Raw genomic sequence first — 17,588 nt, forward strand, 5'->3', positions numbered from 1 at the left:
TTTAAAAAACAACACATTGTTAGTATTGGGCGCCACAGTAGCACAGTGTTTATCACTTTTGCTTCATGGTGCCAGAGTCCCAGGTTCGATTCACGCTTGGATCACTGTCTGTGCGGAGTCTGCGCATTCTCCCAGTGTCTGCGTAGGTTTCATCCCATAAGTCCCGAAAGACATTCTCCTTGGGTGAATTGGACATTCTGAATTCTCCCTCTGTGTACCTGAACAGGCGCCCGAGTGGCGAATAGGGGCTTTTCACAGTAACTTCATTGCAGTGTTAATGTAAGCCTACTTGTGACAATAATAAAGATTATTATTATCATATTCATCACCCAACACTATCACCCATTGTCACCCCTATCAGCACCAATGTGATTCCATTGCATCTGTTTATTCCACCAGTTTTCAAGCACATAATTTCATTAATTGCTGCACAGATTTTCTGGAATGGTTAGAACCAGTTGCTATCTACAAGTTCAAGCACCTATTTTTGTTTCTGTAAATGGCCATATGGAGTTAAAATTATGAAACAGAAGGAGGACTTAAGTAGGTGATCATTTTTTAATCACTTTGGTTCAAGAATATTCAAGTCAACTCAATTTTTCACTCCTGTTTCTCCATCTTGGAGATTGATAACAAACATACATCCTTAACTTGGTATGCTGGGTGCACCACTAGATACCCGAGGCCGATTGGGCCATTGTTTTTTTAATCCAACTGATGTACCTTGATACTTTTGTATAAACTGGTAACACTGTGCAATCATATTCTGCTGCTCCTAAACTCATGCCTGTCAAATACCAGACATCCCTGTGCTTGGTGACAAAGGGACTTCCTCTGGTTAAGTGACACAGTGGATCTGCCAGTTCTTCGAAACCTGCACAAAACATTCGGTGTACAATGGGAAAATGTTGCAGTCCCTCACATTTTAAAAATTCGACATAAGGAACGTATGGCACTCCAAGTGGAATTGGCTGGTGGATGCGGCCTTTTTTTTGTTTCCATCCACTCACAGCCCCATATTCGGACTTCATCAAAAAGAATTCGGCAAAGTCTGTCTCAGGTAGACAGATAGGGATGGTGTAGTTGTTGAACTCAATTGATGTCTCTAACTTCAGTAATGCAATGTCATTCTCAAAAGTAGCCTGGGAGTACCTTGAATGAATATGTATTTGACTGACGTTGTGTATTTGCTCACTGCCTTCGTTTACTTCCAGGTTGTGCTCGCCTATTTAAAAAAAAAGACAAAGGAGATTTTCCTTCTGCAGAACTGTATGGTTTCAATTTTTGAAAAATCGAAATTGGTCTGCCACATAATAAGACAGTCAGTAGTTTAATAGAACCTTTCACTACTTCAGGGTGTCCCAAAGTCATAGAATTATAGAATCCCGACAGTGCAGGAGGAGGCCATTTGGCCCATTGAGTCTGCACCGACCCTCCGAAAGAGAACCCCACCCAGGCCCACCCCGCCCTATCCTGGTAACCCTGCTGAACCTGCACATTGTACACTAAGGAGCAATTTAGCAAGGCTAATCGACCTTGAGTGGCTGCAGCTGCTCTCTCTGTCGCTCAGTTTGATGCTGTTTGCAGTGCTGGTGGGAGTTTCAGCTTGAACTGAGTTGATGGTGTGAGGAAGTGGAGCTGCAGTATTTGCTTCCCCAACCCTACCTGCCCCCCACCCCCAACTCTACCTGACCCCCACCCCCAACTCTACCTGACCCCCCTCATTGGAGAAGCTCATACTCATGAAGAATTTTCGAAGTGAGTGCAGCCACTCTCTCTGTCACTGCTACTTTTTCCAGTGTTGAGCTGCATGGAGGAAGGAGGAGAGCTAGAGCGGATTTGCTGCTGGAGATGGCTGACCAGGGTTCGATTCAGGCCAAGAATGGTAGGCCTACTTGGCGCTATATTGGTCAAGATCGTGCCCCGCCACCTGCAGCTCAACGTGAATTGATGGTGGCCTGCTGCTGCTCCTGGAGGCTCCGGGGGTTGGCCCCTTGGACTGTTGAAGTAGACTTTGGGATTTTGGTACCTTTCTGCTGACTTTTGTCTGTTTTGGAGAGTTTATCTGGGGTATTCCCCTAGATGTTGACAAGTGGCCATTTTCTGGATTGTTTGTGAACTTTTCAAGCTGCACCGGGTGTCAGCGAGTTTTGTGTCGGACACTGTTTTGTTGCACTTGGACTGACTTTTTGGACTTTTGTGCTTGATTTGTTACTGTTGTCTTTGTCCATGTTAAACTGCTCTGCTTGCCGGTTGGGCAGGTTACCACGGTGCTGTGATGGAAGGTCTCTCTCTCCTCTGCCACGCCCGGATGTGTATCTTTCCGGTGCGGAGGGAGCCTTTCCTCCGATGTGAGGCTACCGGGCCGGGGGGTGGGGGGTGGGTGAGTGGGTGGGGGGGGGGAATGAACGAAGCGGCCATTTGCTGGCTTTCTGGCTAGCGGCCTGGAACTGTTGTTCTGGATTTAACTGGGAACCCCTTGGGGTGGGGGGCGGGGGAACGGGGTGATTGTGTACATATAGTGGTAGTTTTCTGCATTTAGTAGATGTTTTTATCGTGCTACTGTTTTCTGTTGTCTCTAACTATACTGTTTCTATATGTTGATGTTGACAGACTGTGAAGGAATAAATTTACTATATTAGAATTAGAACAGTACAGCACAGAACAGGCCCTTCGGCCCTCGATGTTGTGCCGAGCAATGATCACCCTACTCAAGCCCACGTATCCACCCTATGCCAGTAACCCAACAACCCCCATTAACCTTATTTTTTAGGACACTAAGGGCAATTTAGCCTGGCCAATCCACCTAACCCGCACATCTTTGGACTGTGGGAGGAAACCGGAGCACCCGGAGGAAACCCACGCACACACGGGGAGGACGTGCAGACTCCGCACAGACAGTGACCCAGCCGGGAATCGAACCTGGGACCCTGGAGCTGTGAAGCATTGATGCTAACCACCATGCTACCGTGCTGCCCATATGCCGGCTCATGTTTCATGGCTCATTGTTTTGAGCTGTACTGTGACCCGTTTGTGGGTGAAAAGGGGGGGAGGTGTTTTCTACTCTCTCTCTCTTGTACTGTGCCCTATGTTGACGTGCCCCTTTTCGGTGGTCTGCGTTGCTCGCTGGAGCTCGTCCTCTGTCGGTGTGGGGCTGCCATTCGGGGCGGGGGTGGTTGTATGTATGTGCGTACTGAAGATTTTGTATCTTCTGCAGATTTTTGATTTGTGATCGTTGAAGCGTGTTGAGGCCTGGTGCCTTGCGACTGTTTTTGCTATGTAACTGTTGAAGTATATTGAGGCTTTGTGCCTTGTGACAGCTTTTTGAACTGTAACTGTCGAATTGTTAATAAACCAAAATAGTTCCAGTAGTGGTGGCTGCTGAATTGCCTGGAGAAAGGAGAGAGGATGACATTTGCCGCTTCCTGCTTTATCAGAAGCTCACCGGAAGTTACAGGGAGCTGCAAGAGAGAGAAAGCAGTCTTCACAGGTGAAGGTTTGGCCTGGCTTGGGTAGAGCTCCAGCCTGGGACTGGATTTACACACTGCCTCTCTGCATTTCCACAGCCTGCAGCAGAAGGGGAGGAGATGGGGCCGGGATTGTTTGCTGCCTGTTCCATCTACAGGGTCCTTAGAGCTGGGACTGTTGCAGTTTGCTGACTGTTTCATCTGCAGAGACCTAGGGGCTGAGGCCCAGCAAACAGGAGGTTGCTGCAACACTTGAAAGGGGACGGAGAGGAAGGTTGGTGCATCTGGACTTTATTTCTGTTTCATCTGCCAATTACGCTGAAACGGAATAATATCCGTGGACTGTTTTGCTGGGCCCCTGCTGTGCTAAAGACCCTGTCCCTCATCCAGCCGCTGCTGGATCGAAGACCTTTTGGGGGACCAGCCCACAAGACTTTCCTCGGCCCCAGCCTGTCCATTTGTGCCTTACCTTCCTCCTGTTCCGTCCCCTTTCCTCCCTTGTACTTGGGGCACATCGCGGTCCATCCCCCTGTGCCCCATCCTCCTGTGCCTGCTCTCCCCCACCCCCCACCCCCTCAGTTACTCTCTCCCTCCCCTATCATCCACCACTGATCGGGATGGCAGCAATGCCGCCTATGCCGGTGGTGGGGCTCTCTACAGCCACCTAGGCAGGAGTGATGGTCTCCACCCTCTCCACTGTTCCCAGGGATAGGTCACCGTTTCGCCTCATGACCAAAAACCTTGGAGTGAAGTGCTATTCCCACCTCACCATGTCAATCGAGGCCTCTGTCTGTGCTATGGACAAAGTTGTTGGCCCTTTGGTCATTGTTGAAGCCTCGAAGCAAAGCTGTCTTCTTCTTGAGAGCTGAGCTGACGGTCCACCATGCCCTGGAAAAAGGGCTTACGATGGGCGGGATCTCCTGGCGGTGGACCCGCTGGAGGCCACTGCCAAGAGAGTTATTCTCTTTAATGTCCTGCCTTTTATTCCCACGGAGCTCCTCCTCACCCACCTCCATCAACTGGGGGAGGTAGGGTCAGGGGCGATACCACCCCCCGCTGGGCCTCAAAGACCCCACCCTTGAGCATATTTTCTCCTTCCAGTGCCAGATCTTTGTTTGCCTGGCCCAGGAGGAGGTCCCTTTTGGGGACAAAACCTACCACATCTTTTGGTCTGTGGGTGGCGTGCGGCGCCAGGCCTGCAAGAAGGTGGGGCAAATTCGAACAAATTGCCCACTTCTAAGGCTACCGCTAATGCTGCTGCCACCCCCTCTACTTCCACTGTCCTTGCATCTAACCCCCCACTGGGGGAGCCATGGCGGCGTCCACTGACACCTCGGCTGCTGGCGTGGAAGTGAGGAGACAGCCACGTGGCCGGAAGACAGAAGAAGACCAACAGGGCAATTCACCAGCAATCAGGTTTAGATCCTTCTGACCCTAATTTCCTTTCTCTTCTCTCGGTACAGAGGCGAGGGTATCTGGTCTCTCCAGCACAATGTTTAGTGCTTGTACCATTTGTGTTTTTTATAACTTGTGTTGTTAACTGTTTTAATATTCAGAGTATCCTACCCCTTCCCCATACGTTTGGTACTGAGTGTTTGTACCGTTTGGCCTTGTATATATTTTTACAATTTTAATAAAAGATATGGCCAATCCACCTAACCTGCAGATCTTTGAACACTGATGGGTAATATAGCATAGCCAATCCACTTAACCTGCAAATCATTAAGCACTAAGCAATTTAGCCATGGCCAGTCCACCTGCTCTGCATATCTTTGGACATGATGGAGCAATTTAGCCATGGCCAATCCCCCTAATCTGCACATCATTTTTTAAAATTCAAATGTGTGATGTGGGCATCGCTGGACGGCCAGAATTTATTGCCCATCCTCAGTTACCCTTCGGTGAGTTGCCTTCTTGAACTGCTGCTGTCCTTGAGGTATAGGTACACCCACTGTGCTGTTAGGGAGGGAGGTCTAGGATGTTTCCCCAGCGACAGTGAAGGAACGACGATATATTTCCAAGGCAGGGTGATGAGCGACTAGGAGGGCAACTTCCAGATGGTGGGGTTCTCGGGTATCTGCTTACTTGTCCTAGATGGTAGTGGTCGTGGGTTTGGAAGGTGCTGTCTAAGGAACTTGGGTGAGTTACTGCAGTACATCTTGTAGATGGTACACACGGCTGACACTGTTCGTCGGTGGTGGAGGGTTTGAATGTTTGTGGAAGATGGAGCAATCAAGCGGGCTGCTTTGACCTGGATGCTGTCGAGCTTTTTTTATTTTGAAATGTTTTTATTGGCATTTTCAATTTCACATTGTGAAACTTTTGTGTCTGATATTTACAATTTATACAGTTTCTTATGTACATGCATCTTTTGTGATATATCATCTCTCCTCCCCCCCCCCCCCCCCTCCCCCCAACCGCTCCTTGGTATCCCCCTCTTCCGCCCTGGGTGTCTATCGCTGAGCTCCTGTTCTCCTCCCCCCCCCCCCCCCCCCCCCAACCGCTCCTTGGTATCCCCCTCTTCCGCCCTGGGTGTCTATCGCAGAGCTCCTGTTCTCCCTTTGTTCCCTCCTTCTGTGTTTTTTCTTGCAGGACTTGTGGGTTTGGGTTGGGGGAATGGGGGTGGGGGGCTGACCACCCCCCAATCCATGTTTCACCCTGTGGTTCCCCTGAGTTTCCTCCTCATTTCCGCTCCCCTTCCCCTTTTGTGCCTCCGAGTGTTGTGTGGTCTCGTCTGCTCTCCCCCGTCTCTCCCTCTTTCCCTAGTCGCTGTTGTCTTTGAACAGGTATTGGAACTGCCCCCCCCCCCCGCCTTGTCTCCATAGCTTCTGCTCCACCCTGTCTCCATAGCTTCTCCTCCACCCTGTTTCCAGAGCTTCTCCCCCCCCCCCCCCCCCCCCCCCCCGCCCTGTCTCCATTCTTTAAAAGGGGCCTCACGGTAGCATGGTGGTTAGCATCAATGCTTCACAGCTCCAGGGTCCCAGGTTCGATTCCCGGCTGGGTCACTGTCTGTGTGGAGTCTGCACGTCCTCCCCGTGTGTGCGTGGGTTTCCTCCGGGTGCTCCGGTTTCCTCCCACAGTCCAAAGATGTGCGGGTTAGGTGGATTGGCCATGCTAAATTGCCCATAGTGTAAGGTTAATGGGGGGATTGTTGGGTTACGGGTTACGTGGGTTTAAGTAGGGTGATCATTGTTCGGCACAACATCGAGGGCCGAAGGGCCTGTTCTGTGCTGTACTGTTCTATGTTCTATGTCGAGCATGGCTGGTGCGAATTTGTGGCTCCGCAGATGGGGGCCATGGGGGATCACCTCGATGAGACCGAAATGTTGCCTCCTCTGGTTCCATGTCTTTTGTGTGGCTACCGCCACTGGGGAGTATGTGTATTTCGTTGGTGGGTGGATGGGAGCGCTGCCGTAGCAAGGGCCCGGAGGGTCGTTCCCTTGCAGAAAGACTCCTCCATCCTTACCCATTCCATGGTGGGGTCACACATCCATCCTCTCACGCACTCCGCCGTAGCTACCTGGTGGCAGTATTGTAGATTCGGCAGTGTCAGATCGCCCATAACTTTCCACCTTTGCAGTACTGATTTAGGGATTCTCAGATTTTTACCTCCCCCACACAAACGGCATGATAATTTTATCTATGTTGGAAGAAGGCCTTGGTGATGAAGATCGGTATAGATCTGAACCGGAAGAGGAACCTTGGCAGTACGTTCATTTTGATCATCTGCACCCTCCCTGCCAGGGAGCGGGCGAGTGCATCTCTGTATGTCCTTTTTAACTTTCTCTGCCAGACTGGTCAGATTCCACTAGTGGATCTGTGTCCAGCCATGGGCTATCTGGATCCCCACGCAGCGGAATTTGTTCTGGGCTAGTTTGAATGGGAGTCCCTCAGGCTCTGTCCTTCCCTGCCGAGCTTCTTGAGTGTTGGAGCTGCACTCACCCAGGCAAGTGATGTAATCCATTATACTCCTGACGTGTTCCTTGTAGATGGTGGGCAGGCTTTGGGGTTCAGGAGGTGAATTACTTGCCACAGGATTCCTAGCCTTTGACCTGCTCTGATACTATTAATATAGCTAGTCCAGTTCAGTTTCTGATCCATGGTAATCACCTGGATGTGGATTGTGGGGGATTCAGTGATGGTAATGCTATTGAATGTCAAGGGGGAGTGGTTAGATCCTCTCTTGTAGGGGATGGTCATTGCCTGGCACTTGTGTGGCGCGAATGTAACTTGCCACTTGTCATCCGAAGCCTGGATATTGTCCAGATCTTGCTGCATTTGAACATGGACTGCTTCATTATCTGAGGAATCGTGAATGGTGCTGAACATTGTGCAGTCATCTGCAAACATCCCCATTTCTGACCTTTTGATGGAAGAGAGGTCATTGATGAAGCAGCTGAAAATGATTGGGCCTGGGACACTACTCTGAGGAACTCCTGCAGTGATGTCCTGGAGCTGAGATGATTGACCTCCAACCACCCCAACCACCTTCCTTTGTGCCAGGTATGTTTCCAACAAGCGGAGATTTTTCCTGCCTGATTCCCATTGACTCTAGTTTAGCTAGGGCTCTTTGATGCCATACTTGGTCAAATGATGCCTTGATGTCAAGAACAGTCACCTCACCTCTGGCATTCATTTACGAATGAGAGGAGCCATATTGTTGGAGACGACAGTGTGAAACAGACTGGTAAGCTCAAGGTGATACTTGTTAGGAAGGAAGATACGTTGGCCATTTTGAAAAACTTGAGGATAGACAAGTCCCCTGGGCCTGACGGGATATATTCAAGGGTTCTGTGGGAAGCAAGAGATAAAATTGCAGAGCCGTTGGCAATGATCTTTTCGTCCTCACTGTCAACAGGGGTGGTACCAGGGGATTGGAGAGTAGTGAATGTCGTGCCCCTGTTCAAAAAAGGGAATAGGGATAACCCTGGGAATTACAGGCCAGTTAGTCTTACTTCGGTGGTAGGCAAAGTAATGGAAAGGGTACTGAGGGATAGGATTTCTGAGCATCTGGAAAGGCACTGCTTGATTAGGGATAGTATGCACGGATTTGTGAGGGGTAGGTCTTGCCTCACAAGTCTTATTGAATTCTTTGAGGAGGTGGCCAAGCACATGGATGAAGGTAAAGCAGTGGATGTAGTGTACATGGATTTTAGGAAGGCATTTGATAAGTTTCCCATGGTAGGCTTATGTAGAAAGTGAGGGATAGTGGGAAATTTGGCCAGTTGAATAACGAACTGGCTAACCGATAGAAGTCAGAGAGTGGTGGTGGATGGCAAATATTCAGCCTGGAGCCCAGTTACCAGTGGCGTACCGCAGGGATCAGTTCTGGGTCCTCTGCTGTTTGTGATTTGCATTAATGACTTTGATGAGGGAGTTGCAGGGTGGGTCAGTAAATTTACAGATGATACGAAGATGGGTGGAGTTGAGATAGTGAGGAGGGCTGTTGTCGGCTGCAAATAGACATGGGATGTAGAGCTGGGCTGAGAAGTGGAAGATGGAGTTTAACCCTGAAAAGTGTGAGGTTGCCCATTTTGGAAGGACAAATATGAATGTGGAATACAGGGTTAACGGTAGGGTTCTTGGCAATGTGGAGGAGCAGAGAGATCTTGGGGTCTATGTTCATAGATCTTTGAAAGTTGCCACTCAAGTGGATAGAGCTGTGAAGAAGGCCTATGATGTGCTAGCGTTCATTAGCAGAGGGATTGAATTTAAGAGCCGTGAGATGATGATGCAGCTGTACATAACCCTGGTACGGCCACATTTGGAGTACTGTGTGCAGTTCTGGTCGCCTCATTTTAGGAAGGATGAGGAAGCTTTGGAAATGGTGCAAAGGAGATTTACCAGGATGTTGCCTGGAATGGAGAGTAGGTCTTGTGAGGAAAGGTTGAGGGTGCTAGGCCTTTTCTCATTAGAACGGAGAAGGATGAGGGGAGACTTGATAGAGGTTTATAAGATGATCAGGGGAATAGATAGAGTAGAGTCAGAGACTTTTTCCCCGGGTGGAACAAACCATTACAAGGGGATATAAATTGAAGGTGAATGGTGAAAGATATCGGGGAGGATGTCAGAGGTAGGTTCTTTACCCAGAAAGTAGTGGGGGCATGGAATGCACTGCCTGTGGAAGTAGTTGAGTCGGAAACATTAGGGACCTTCAAGCGGCTATTAGATAGGTACATGGATTATGGTAGAATGATGGGGTGTAGATTAATTTGTTCTTAATCTAGGACAAAAGTTCGGCACAACATCGTGGGCTGAAGGGCCTATTCTGTATTTTCTATATTCTATGTTCAGCTCTTTTGTCCATCTTTGAACCAAGGCTGCAATGAGATCAGGAGCTGAGTGACTCTGGCCGAACCCAAACTGAGCATCCGTGAGCAGGTACTGCTGAGTAAGTGCCCCTTGATGACTCCTTCCATCACTTTGCTGATGATGGAGAGTAGATTGATAGGACCGTAATTAGCTGGGCTGGATTTGTCCTGTTTCTTGTGTACTAGATATACTTTCCACATTGCCTGGTAGATGCCAGTGTTATAGCTGTACTGGAACAGCTTGGCAAGGGGTGTGGCAAGTTCTGGAGCACGTCGTCAGTACTATTGCTGGGATAAATCTCAGGGCCCATAGCCTTTTCAGTGTTCAGGGCCTTCAGCTGTTTCTTGATATGACGTGGAGTGAATCGTATTAGCTGAAATCTGACCTATGTGATGATGGGGACCTCCGGAGGGGACCGAGATAGATAATCCAATCAGCATTTCTGGCTGAAGATTGTTGCGAATACCTCAGCCTTGTCTTTTGCACATATGTGCTGAGTTCCTCCATCATTGAGGATGGAGATGTTTGTGGAGCCTCTTCCTCCAGTGAGTTACTTAATTGTCCAGCACCATTCACAGCTGGATGTGGCAGGACTACCGTGCTTCGATCTGATGCGTTTGTTGTGAAATCACTTAGCTCTTCTATTACTTGTTGCTTATGCTGTTTGGCATACAAGTATTGTAGCTTGTGTTGTAGCTTGACCAGGTTGACACCTTATTTTTGGACGCCAAGAAGCAATTTAGCATGGCCAATCCACCTAACTTGCACATCTTTGGATATAATGACCAATCCACAGAATCATAGAATTTACAATGCAGAAAGAGGCCATTCGGCCCATCGAGTCTGAATCGGCCCTTTGGAAAGAGCACCCAACCAAATCCCACACCTCCACCCTATCCCTGTAACCCAGTAACCACACCTAACCTTTTTTTGGACACTAAGGGCAATTTAACATGGCCAATCCACCTAACCTGCACATCTTTGGACGGTGGGAGGCATCCGGAGGAAACCCACACAGACATGGGGAGAAAGTGCAAACTCCAGTTACCTAAGGTCTTAATTGAGCCCTGGCGCTGTGAGGCAGCAATTAATTATTTTTGAAATGCAGCCATTTGCAGATAACCACCAACTAATTTATAATCGGAAGATCCCATAAATAAAAAATGAGCTAACTAGCACCGTCTGAATGATTTGAGAGAATAATAATTGGTGAGGACACTAGAAGAATGCTCCCTCTTTGCCATGAGCACTACAGAAGGGATATGGAGCTGAAAATAATTAACATTGTAAAAGAAAAAGAATAGACTTTGAATGTACACATCGAGTTTTTAAAAAAATACATTCTAAAACTTATAACCTATTTGCAAATTGCAGAAACGTTACAGAAGTAGATTCATAAAATTGTATAGAATCTCTGGCACAGATATAGACCAAATGTTCTGTGTTCCTGCTTATGATCCACACCAGCTTCCTCGCACCTTAGTGCACCTCGTCGTCTTATTTTAATTCCGGTAGCATTACACAAGGCCTCACTCCATGGCTGTGGGTATATGGGACCTAAACCTGCCGCAGTTCCTCCTGCTTGTTACTATCCCTGGTGGAAAGCCTTGACATGAGATGCTGGTTAGGAAAAAATACCTTTCATGGGAGTGGGTGTCGTCGACAAGGTCAGCAATTGTTGCCCATCTGTAATTGCCTTGAACTTGGCTTTCTAGGCAATTTCAGAGGGGAGTTGAGTCAACCACATTGCTGTGGGCCTGGAGTCAGATGTGGGCCAGACCAGGTAAGGACAACGGATTTCCTTTGCCGAAAGGACATCAGTGAATCAGATGGGTTTTTCCGACAATCGGCAATGGTTTCAAGCTCACCGTTTAACCTTTCATTCCAGATTTTTATTGATTCACATTTCACCATGGTGGGATTAAAACCCAGATCCCTAGAGTATTCCACTGGGTCTCTAGTCCAGTAACAATGCCACTACCTCAAGTCACATTGATTGGACTTACAATGACCAACACACATGCAGCAGAATAGGATGCCGATGGGCAAAACCGGGTTTAAGGCAGTACTTGAATGAGAAAAGGAGAGAGAATAAAACACAAGGTCACTGTCACAATGGCATCAAATCTAATTTGATTTCAGAAAGGCAGAAACTGAAATTGAAAGAACTCACCCACGACAACTGTTAAGGGATGTAATTGGTTTGCACAATCAGCAGAGGTTAGCACAAAGTCCTTATTTAGAATGGCAGCTGCACAGAATGTTTCATTGCCATGTTTTAAAAGTACCTAGGATAGAAACACATGAGCCATTTTAACCCAGGAATTCTACAAGTTAGAATTGTTTTAAGACTGGCTTTCTGATTGAGGGTTGGAATCCCAGCTAGGACTAGGACAACCCAGCAGTCCATCCCATTTATCAGTGTGAGAGAGAACCTGGTGAGGATGACGAGCAGATAAATAGATGAGAATGATGGCCAATGTAATGAATTTGATATTCTGCCATTTCAGCACCTGGCTTTGCTCATATCTGTATAAACTAGGTCACGGCCAGTGGATTATGGAGCTACTTATGCACTGTAAATTCTATGAAATTCTATGATCTATGAAGTAGCTGGTTGAAGTTTTGGTTAACATTGCTGCAGCTACTGATGTGATTCAGATACTTTTGTTGTACTCCTGCTGCAGAAAAAAGCACAGGCAAACTGCCTCGTAAACAGTGTCATCACGTCAATGTCTCCGCACCATTCCCTGATCAATGATAATAATATCATTGAAGGAAGATGCTTACTCTTGCATCAAAGTTCACAATCACCTCCTCACCTTTGGACCAGTGTCGAGTAGGTATAATTTTCAGTAGCTTTTCTTGGAAATACTCAAAACTTTCTCATTTGATCCAATCTCAAAACATTTTGGTGCGCACAAGGGTGAAGAGTTGAATCCCATTGTAAGCTCCGAAGAAAGCAACCAGGTAGGAGTGAAAGTGCTGAGACCATATTGGGAAGGATGATCAGATTTTGCCTGATAAGCATGTGTAATATCGAGGTATCTCAATATGCTTTGTCTTGTTGCTCGTTCTGGGTACAGTCTCCAGACCTATTTCTTCAAAGAACCATTTGAGGGTTCATATAGGTAAATAATGTGTTTTAACTTATTCAGTGATAGCTCAAGAGAGAGCGGAGAACCAGAGGGCCAGCCAAACACTTCAAGTTGCACATCTCCTATCCTGTGCTCACCATCGCTACGGGTCCAGCACCTGCCCCAACATAAAAGTTACTGGGCGGAATTCTCCGCTCCCGGGAAAAATCGTGAAGGCCGTCATGAACTCGGCTGAGTTTCATGACGGCCTCGGAGGTCGCCCCTCTCACCGTATTCACCCCCACCCGGGGGGCTAGGAGCGGCGCTCCGTTATTCTCGGCCACCGGGCCTTGACGCTTGCGCGGCTGACGTCACGACGGCTGACGGCTCAAACCCGCGCATGCGCGGTGGCCGTCTTCCCCTCCGCTGCCCCGCAAGATGTGGCGGCTTGATCTTGCGGGGCGACGGAGGGGAAAGAGTGCGTCCCGTTGAGACGCCGGCCCAACGATCGGTGGGCACCGATCACGGGCCTGTCCCTCCCGAGCAGGGTCGTGGGGCTCAGTCCCCTGTACGCCCCCCACAAGCCCCAAATGGGCATCTCCCGCCATGTTCACGACGGCAGCGATCAGGTGTGGTTGCCGCCGTCGTGAACCGGTTGAGAACGGCAGGCCGCTCGGCCCATCCGGGTCAGAGAATCGCCGGTCGCCGTGAAAAACGGCGAGCGGCGATTCTTCCGAGCTGGGGGTGGGAGAATCACGGGGTGCGCCAGGGGGGGCGTGAAATTAGTCACATGGCCCTCCCGCGATTCTCCCACCCGGCGTGGGGAGCGGAGAATCGCGCCCACAGTGTACTTTGAGGAAGCGGATCATGAGTAAGGAATGTTTTCACATGGATAAAGCTGTGAGCATAAGGAGCTGAAAGTGGGTGGAGGCATTGTGATGTACCTCCATGGAGGACAGAGGTAGGAAGAACTTTTGGACCTTGATCTGAGGGCCTCAATGGAAGTAGTGATTTGGCAGCATTGTGACTCCCCCAAATAAGGTTAAAATGATGTCGAAATGGAAGGAGTCTATTATTCATGTTTTTTTTAAATTTTGAGTAAAATTAATTTTTTCCAATTAAGGGGCAATTTAGCGTACCAATCCAACTACCGTGTGCATCTTTTGGGTTGTGGATGAAACCCACGCAAACACGGGGAGAATATGCAAACTCCACACGGACAGTGACCCAGAGCCGGAATCGAACCTGGGACCTTGGGGCCATGAGGCAGCAGTGCTAACCACTGCACCACTGTTCTGCCCTTCTATTATTCATGTGTGACAGAGTGCAAGACCATGAGATCTCTGCAACAAGGCTCTCGAAGATGAATAAACAAAGTGAGGCAGCGATCACTGCTTCAGTAGATGCCTTGAAGGTCAGTCTTAATACGCCCAGCCTCAAGATTCATTGGGACCACTAAGTCTTTTTTCTCACCATCCAGCAGCCTGCACCCAGCACCTGAAGGCGACTGACATTGGTAACAAATATTACTGTAGCTCAGAGTGACAACAAGCCCACCTCTTTAATGTCTCTTTCTAGTGCCAGCACATAAGAAGTGGAACCCTCCGGGATAGCCGATTCACTAAAATGAAACTTGAACTCCACTTTCTGTCACTAAGTAAATATATGAATTAGAAAGAGGAGTGGGCCATTCAATATCTTGAGCATAAACAGAAAATGTTGGACAATCTCAGCAGGTCTGACAGTATCTGTGAAGAGAGAAGGGAGCGAATGTTTGAGTATGGATGACTCTTTAACACTCCTGAGTGCTCCGGTTTCCTCCCACAGTCCAAAGATGTGCAGGTTGGGTGGATTGACTATGCTAACATTGCCCATTAGTGTCCAGAGATAAGAACATAAGAACTAGGAGCAGAAGTAGGCCACCTGGCCCCTCGAGCCTGCTCCGCCATTCAATGAGATCATGGCTGATCTTTTGTGGACTCACCTCCACTTTCCGGCACGAACACCATAACCCTTAATCCCTTTATTCTTCAAAAAACTATCTATCTTTATCTTAAAAAACATGTAATGAAGGAGCCTCAACTGCTTCACTGGGCAAGGAATTCCATAGATTCACAACCCTTTGGGTGAAGAAGTTCCTCCTAAACTCAGTCCTAAATCTACTTCCCCTTATTTTGAGGCTATGCCCCCTAGTTCTGCTTTCACCCGCCAGTGGAAACAACCTGCCCGCATCTATCCTATCTATTCCCTTCATAATTTTAAATGTTTCGATAAGATCCTCCCTCATCCTTCTAAATTCCAACGAGTACAGTCCCAGTCTACTCACCCTCTCCTCGTAATCCAACCCCTTCAGCTCTGGGATTAACCTCGTGAATCTCCTCTGCACACCCTCCAGTGCCAGTACGTCCTTTCTCAAGTAAGGAGACCAAAACTGAACACAATACTCCAGGTGTGGCCTCACTAACACCTTATACAATTGCAGCATAACCTCCCTAGTCTTAAACTCCATCCCTCTAGCAATGAAGGACAAAATTCCATTTGCCTTCTTAATCACCTGTTGCACCTGTAAACCAACTTTCTGTGACTCATGCACGAGCACACCCAGGTCTCTCTGCACAGCAGCATGCTTTAATATTTTATTGTTTAAATAATAATCCCGTTTGCTGTTATTCCTACCAAAATGGATAACCTCACATTTGTCAACATTGTATTCCATTTGCCAGACCCTAGCCCATTCACTTAACCTATCCAAATCCCTCTGCAAACTTCCAGTATCCTCTGCACTTTTTGCTTTACCACTCATCTTAGTGTCATCTGCAAACTTGGACACATTGCCCTTGGTCCCCAACTCCAAATCATCTATGTAGATTGTGAACAATTGTGGGCCCAACAAGGATCCCTGAGGGACACCACTATCTACTGATCGACAACCAGAGAAGCACCCTTTAATCCCCACTCTTTGCTTTCTATTAATTAACCAATCCACTATCCTTAATGCCATGCATCTTTATCTTATGCAGCAGCCTTTTGTGTGGCACCTTGTCAAAAGCTTTCTGGAAATCCAGATATACCACATCCATTGGCTCCCCGTTATCCATTGCACTGGCAATGTCCTCCAAAAATTCCACTAAATTAGTTAGGCACGACCTGCCCTTTATGAACCCATGCTGTGTCTGCCCAATGGGACAATTTCTATCCAGATGCCTCGCTATTTCTTCCTTGATGATAGATTCCAGCATCTTCCCTACTACCGAAGTTAAGCTCACTGGCCTATAATTTCCTGCTCTCTGCCTACCTCCTTTTTTAAACAGTGGTGTCACGTTTGCTAATTTTCAATCCACCGGGACCACCCCAGAGTCTAGTGAATTTTGGTAAATCATCACTAGTGCATCTGCAATTTCCCTAGCCATCTCTTTTAGCACTCTGGGATGCATTCCATCAGGGCCAGGACACTTGTCTACCTTTAGCCCCATTAGCTTGCCCATCACTACTTCCTTAGTGATAACAATCCTCTCAAAGTCCTCACCTGCCATAGCCTCATTTCTATCAGTCACTGGCATGTTATTTGTGTCTTCCACTGTGAAGACCGACCCAAAAAACCTGTTCAGTTCCTCAGCCATTTCCTCATCTCCCATTATTAAATCTCCCTTCTCCCTATCTTACTCTTCTTTATACCTTTAGTAGCTTTCTGTTGCCCCTTAAATATTTCCCAGTCCTCTAGTCCCCCACCAATCTTTGCCACTTTGTATGCTCTTTCCTTCAATTTGATACTCTCCCTTATTTCCTTAGATATCCACGGTCAATTTTCCCTCTTTCTACCGTCCTTCCTTTTTGTTGGTATAAACCTTTGCTGAGCACTGTGAAAAATCGCTTGGAAGGTTCTCCACTGTTCCTCAACTGTTCCACCATAAAGTTTTTGCTCCCAGTCTACCTTAGCTAGTTCTTCTCTCATCCATTGTAATCTCCTCTATTTAAACACAAAACACTAGTATTTGATTTTACCTTCTCCCCCTCCATCTGTATTTTAAATCTGTATTGTGATTGCTCCTTCCGAGAGGATCCCTAACGATGAGATTATGAATCAATCCTGTCTCATTACACAGGACAAGATCTAGGACCGCTTGTTCCCTCGTAGGTTCCATTACATACTGTTCTAGGAAACTATCGCGGATACATTCTATAAACTCCTCCTCAAGGTTGCCTTGACCGACCTGGTTAAACCAATCGACATAGAACAGTACAGCACAGAACAGGCCCTTCGGCCCTCGATGTTGTGCCAAACAATGATCACCCCACTTAAACCCACGTAACCCGTATACCCGTAACCCAACAATCCCCCCATTAACCTTACACTACGGGCAATTTAGCATGGCCAATCCACCTAACCCGCACATCTTTGGACTGTGGGAGGAAACCGGAGCACCCGGAGGAAACCCACGCACACACGGGGAGGACGTGCAGACTCCACACAGACAGTGACCCAGCCGGGAATCGAACCTGGGACCCTGGAGCTGTGAAGCATTGATGCTAACCACCATGCTACCGTGAGACATGTAGATTAAAATCCCCCATGATAACTGCTGTATCATTCCTTATTTTTAAAATAATTTTTATTGAAATATAAACATCTTAACTCTATTAACAAAAAACCACGGTAACACCCCAAGAACATACCCTCCCAACTTCAAGAGCAACTTCAAACAAAAGGAAAAAGAAAAAAAAACCAAAAGAG

General features: G+C 47.7%; 1 protein-coding gene across 3 annotated transcripts in view; it reads right to left on the reverse strand.

The window, feature by feature from the left end:
- Window positions 1-539: 539 nt before the first annotated feature.
- Window positions 540-17,588, reverse strand: part of LOC119969340 (coagulation factor X-like) — an 83,100-nt gene continuing 66,051 nt past the window's right edge. For all 3 annotated transcript variants that reach the window (XM_038802862.1, XM_038802861.1, XM_038802860.1), the window contains 2 exons: window positions 11,953-12,067; window positions 540-1,225 (listed from right to left, as the gene is read on the reverse strand). In XM_038802862.1, coding sequence (XP_038658790.1) covers window positions 672-1,225; window positions 11,953-12,067 — 669 coding nt within the window. In that variant the 3' untranslated portion in view covers window positions 540-671. The remainder of the gene's footprint in view (window positions 1,226-11,952; window positions 12,068-17,588) is intronic.

This window comes from Scyliorhinus canicula, chromosome 7, assembly GCF_902713615.1.
Source record: "Scyliorhinus canicula chromosome 7, sScyCan1.1, whole genome shotgun sequence".
NCBI lineage: Eukaryota > Metazoa > Chordata > Chondrichthyes > Carcharhiniformes > Scyliorhinidae > Scyliorhinus > Scyliorhinus canicula.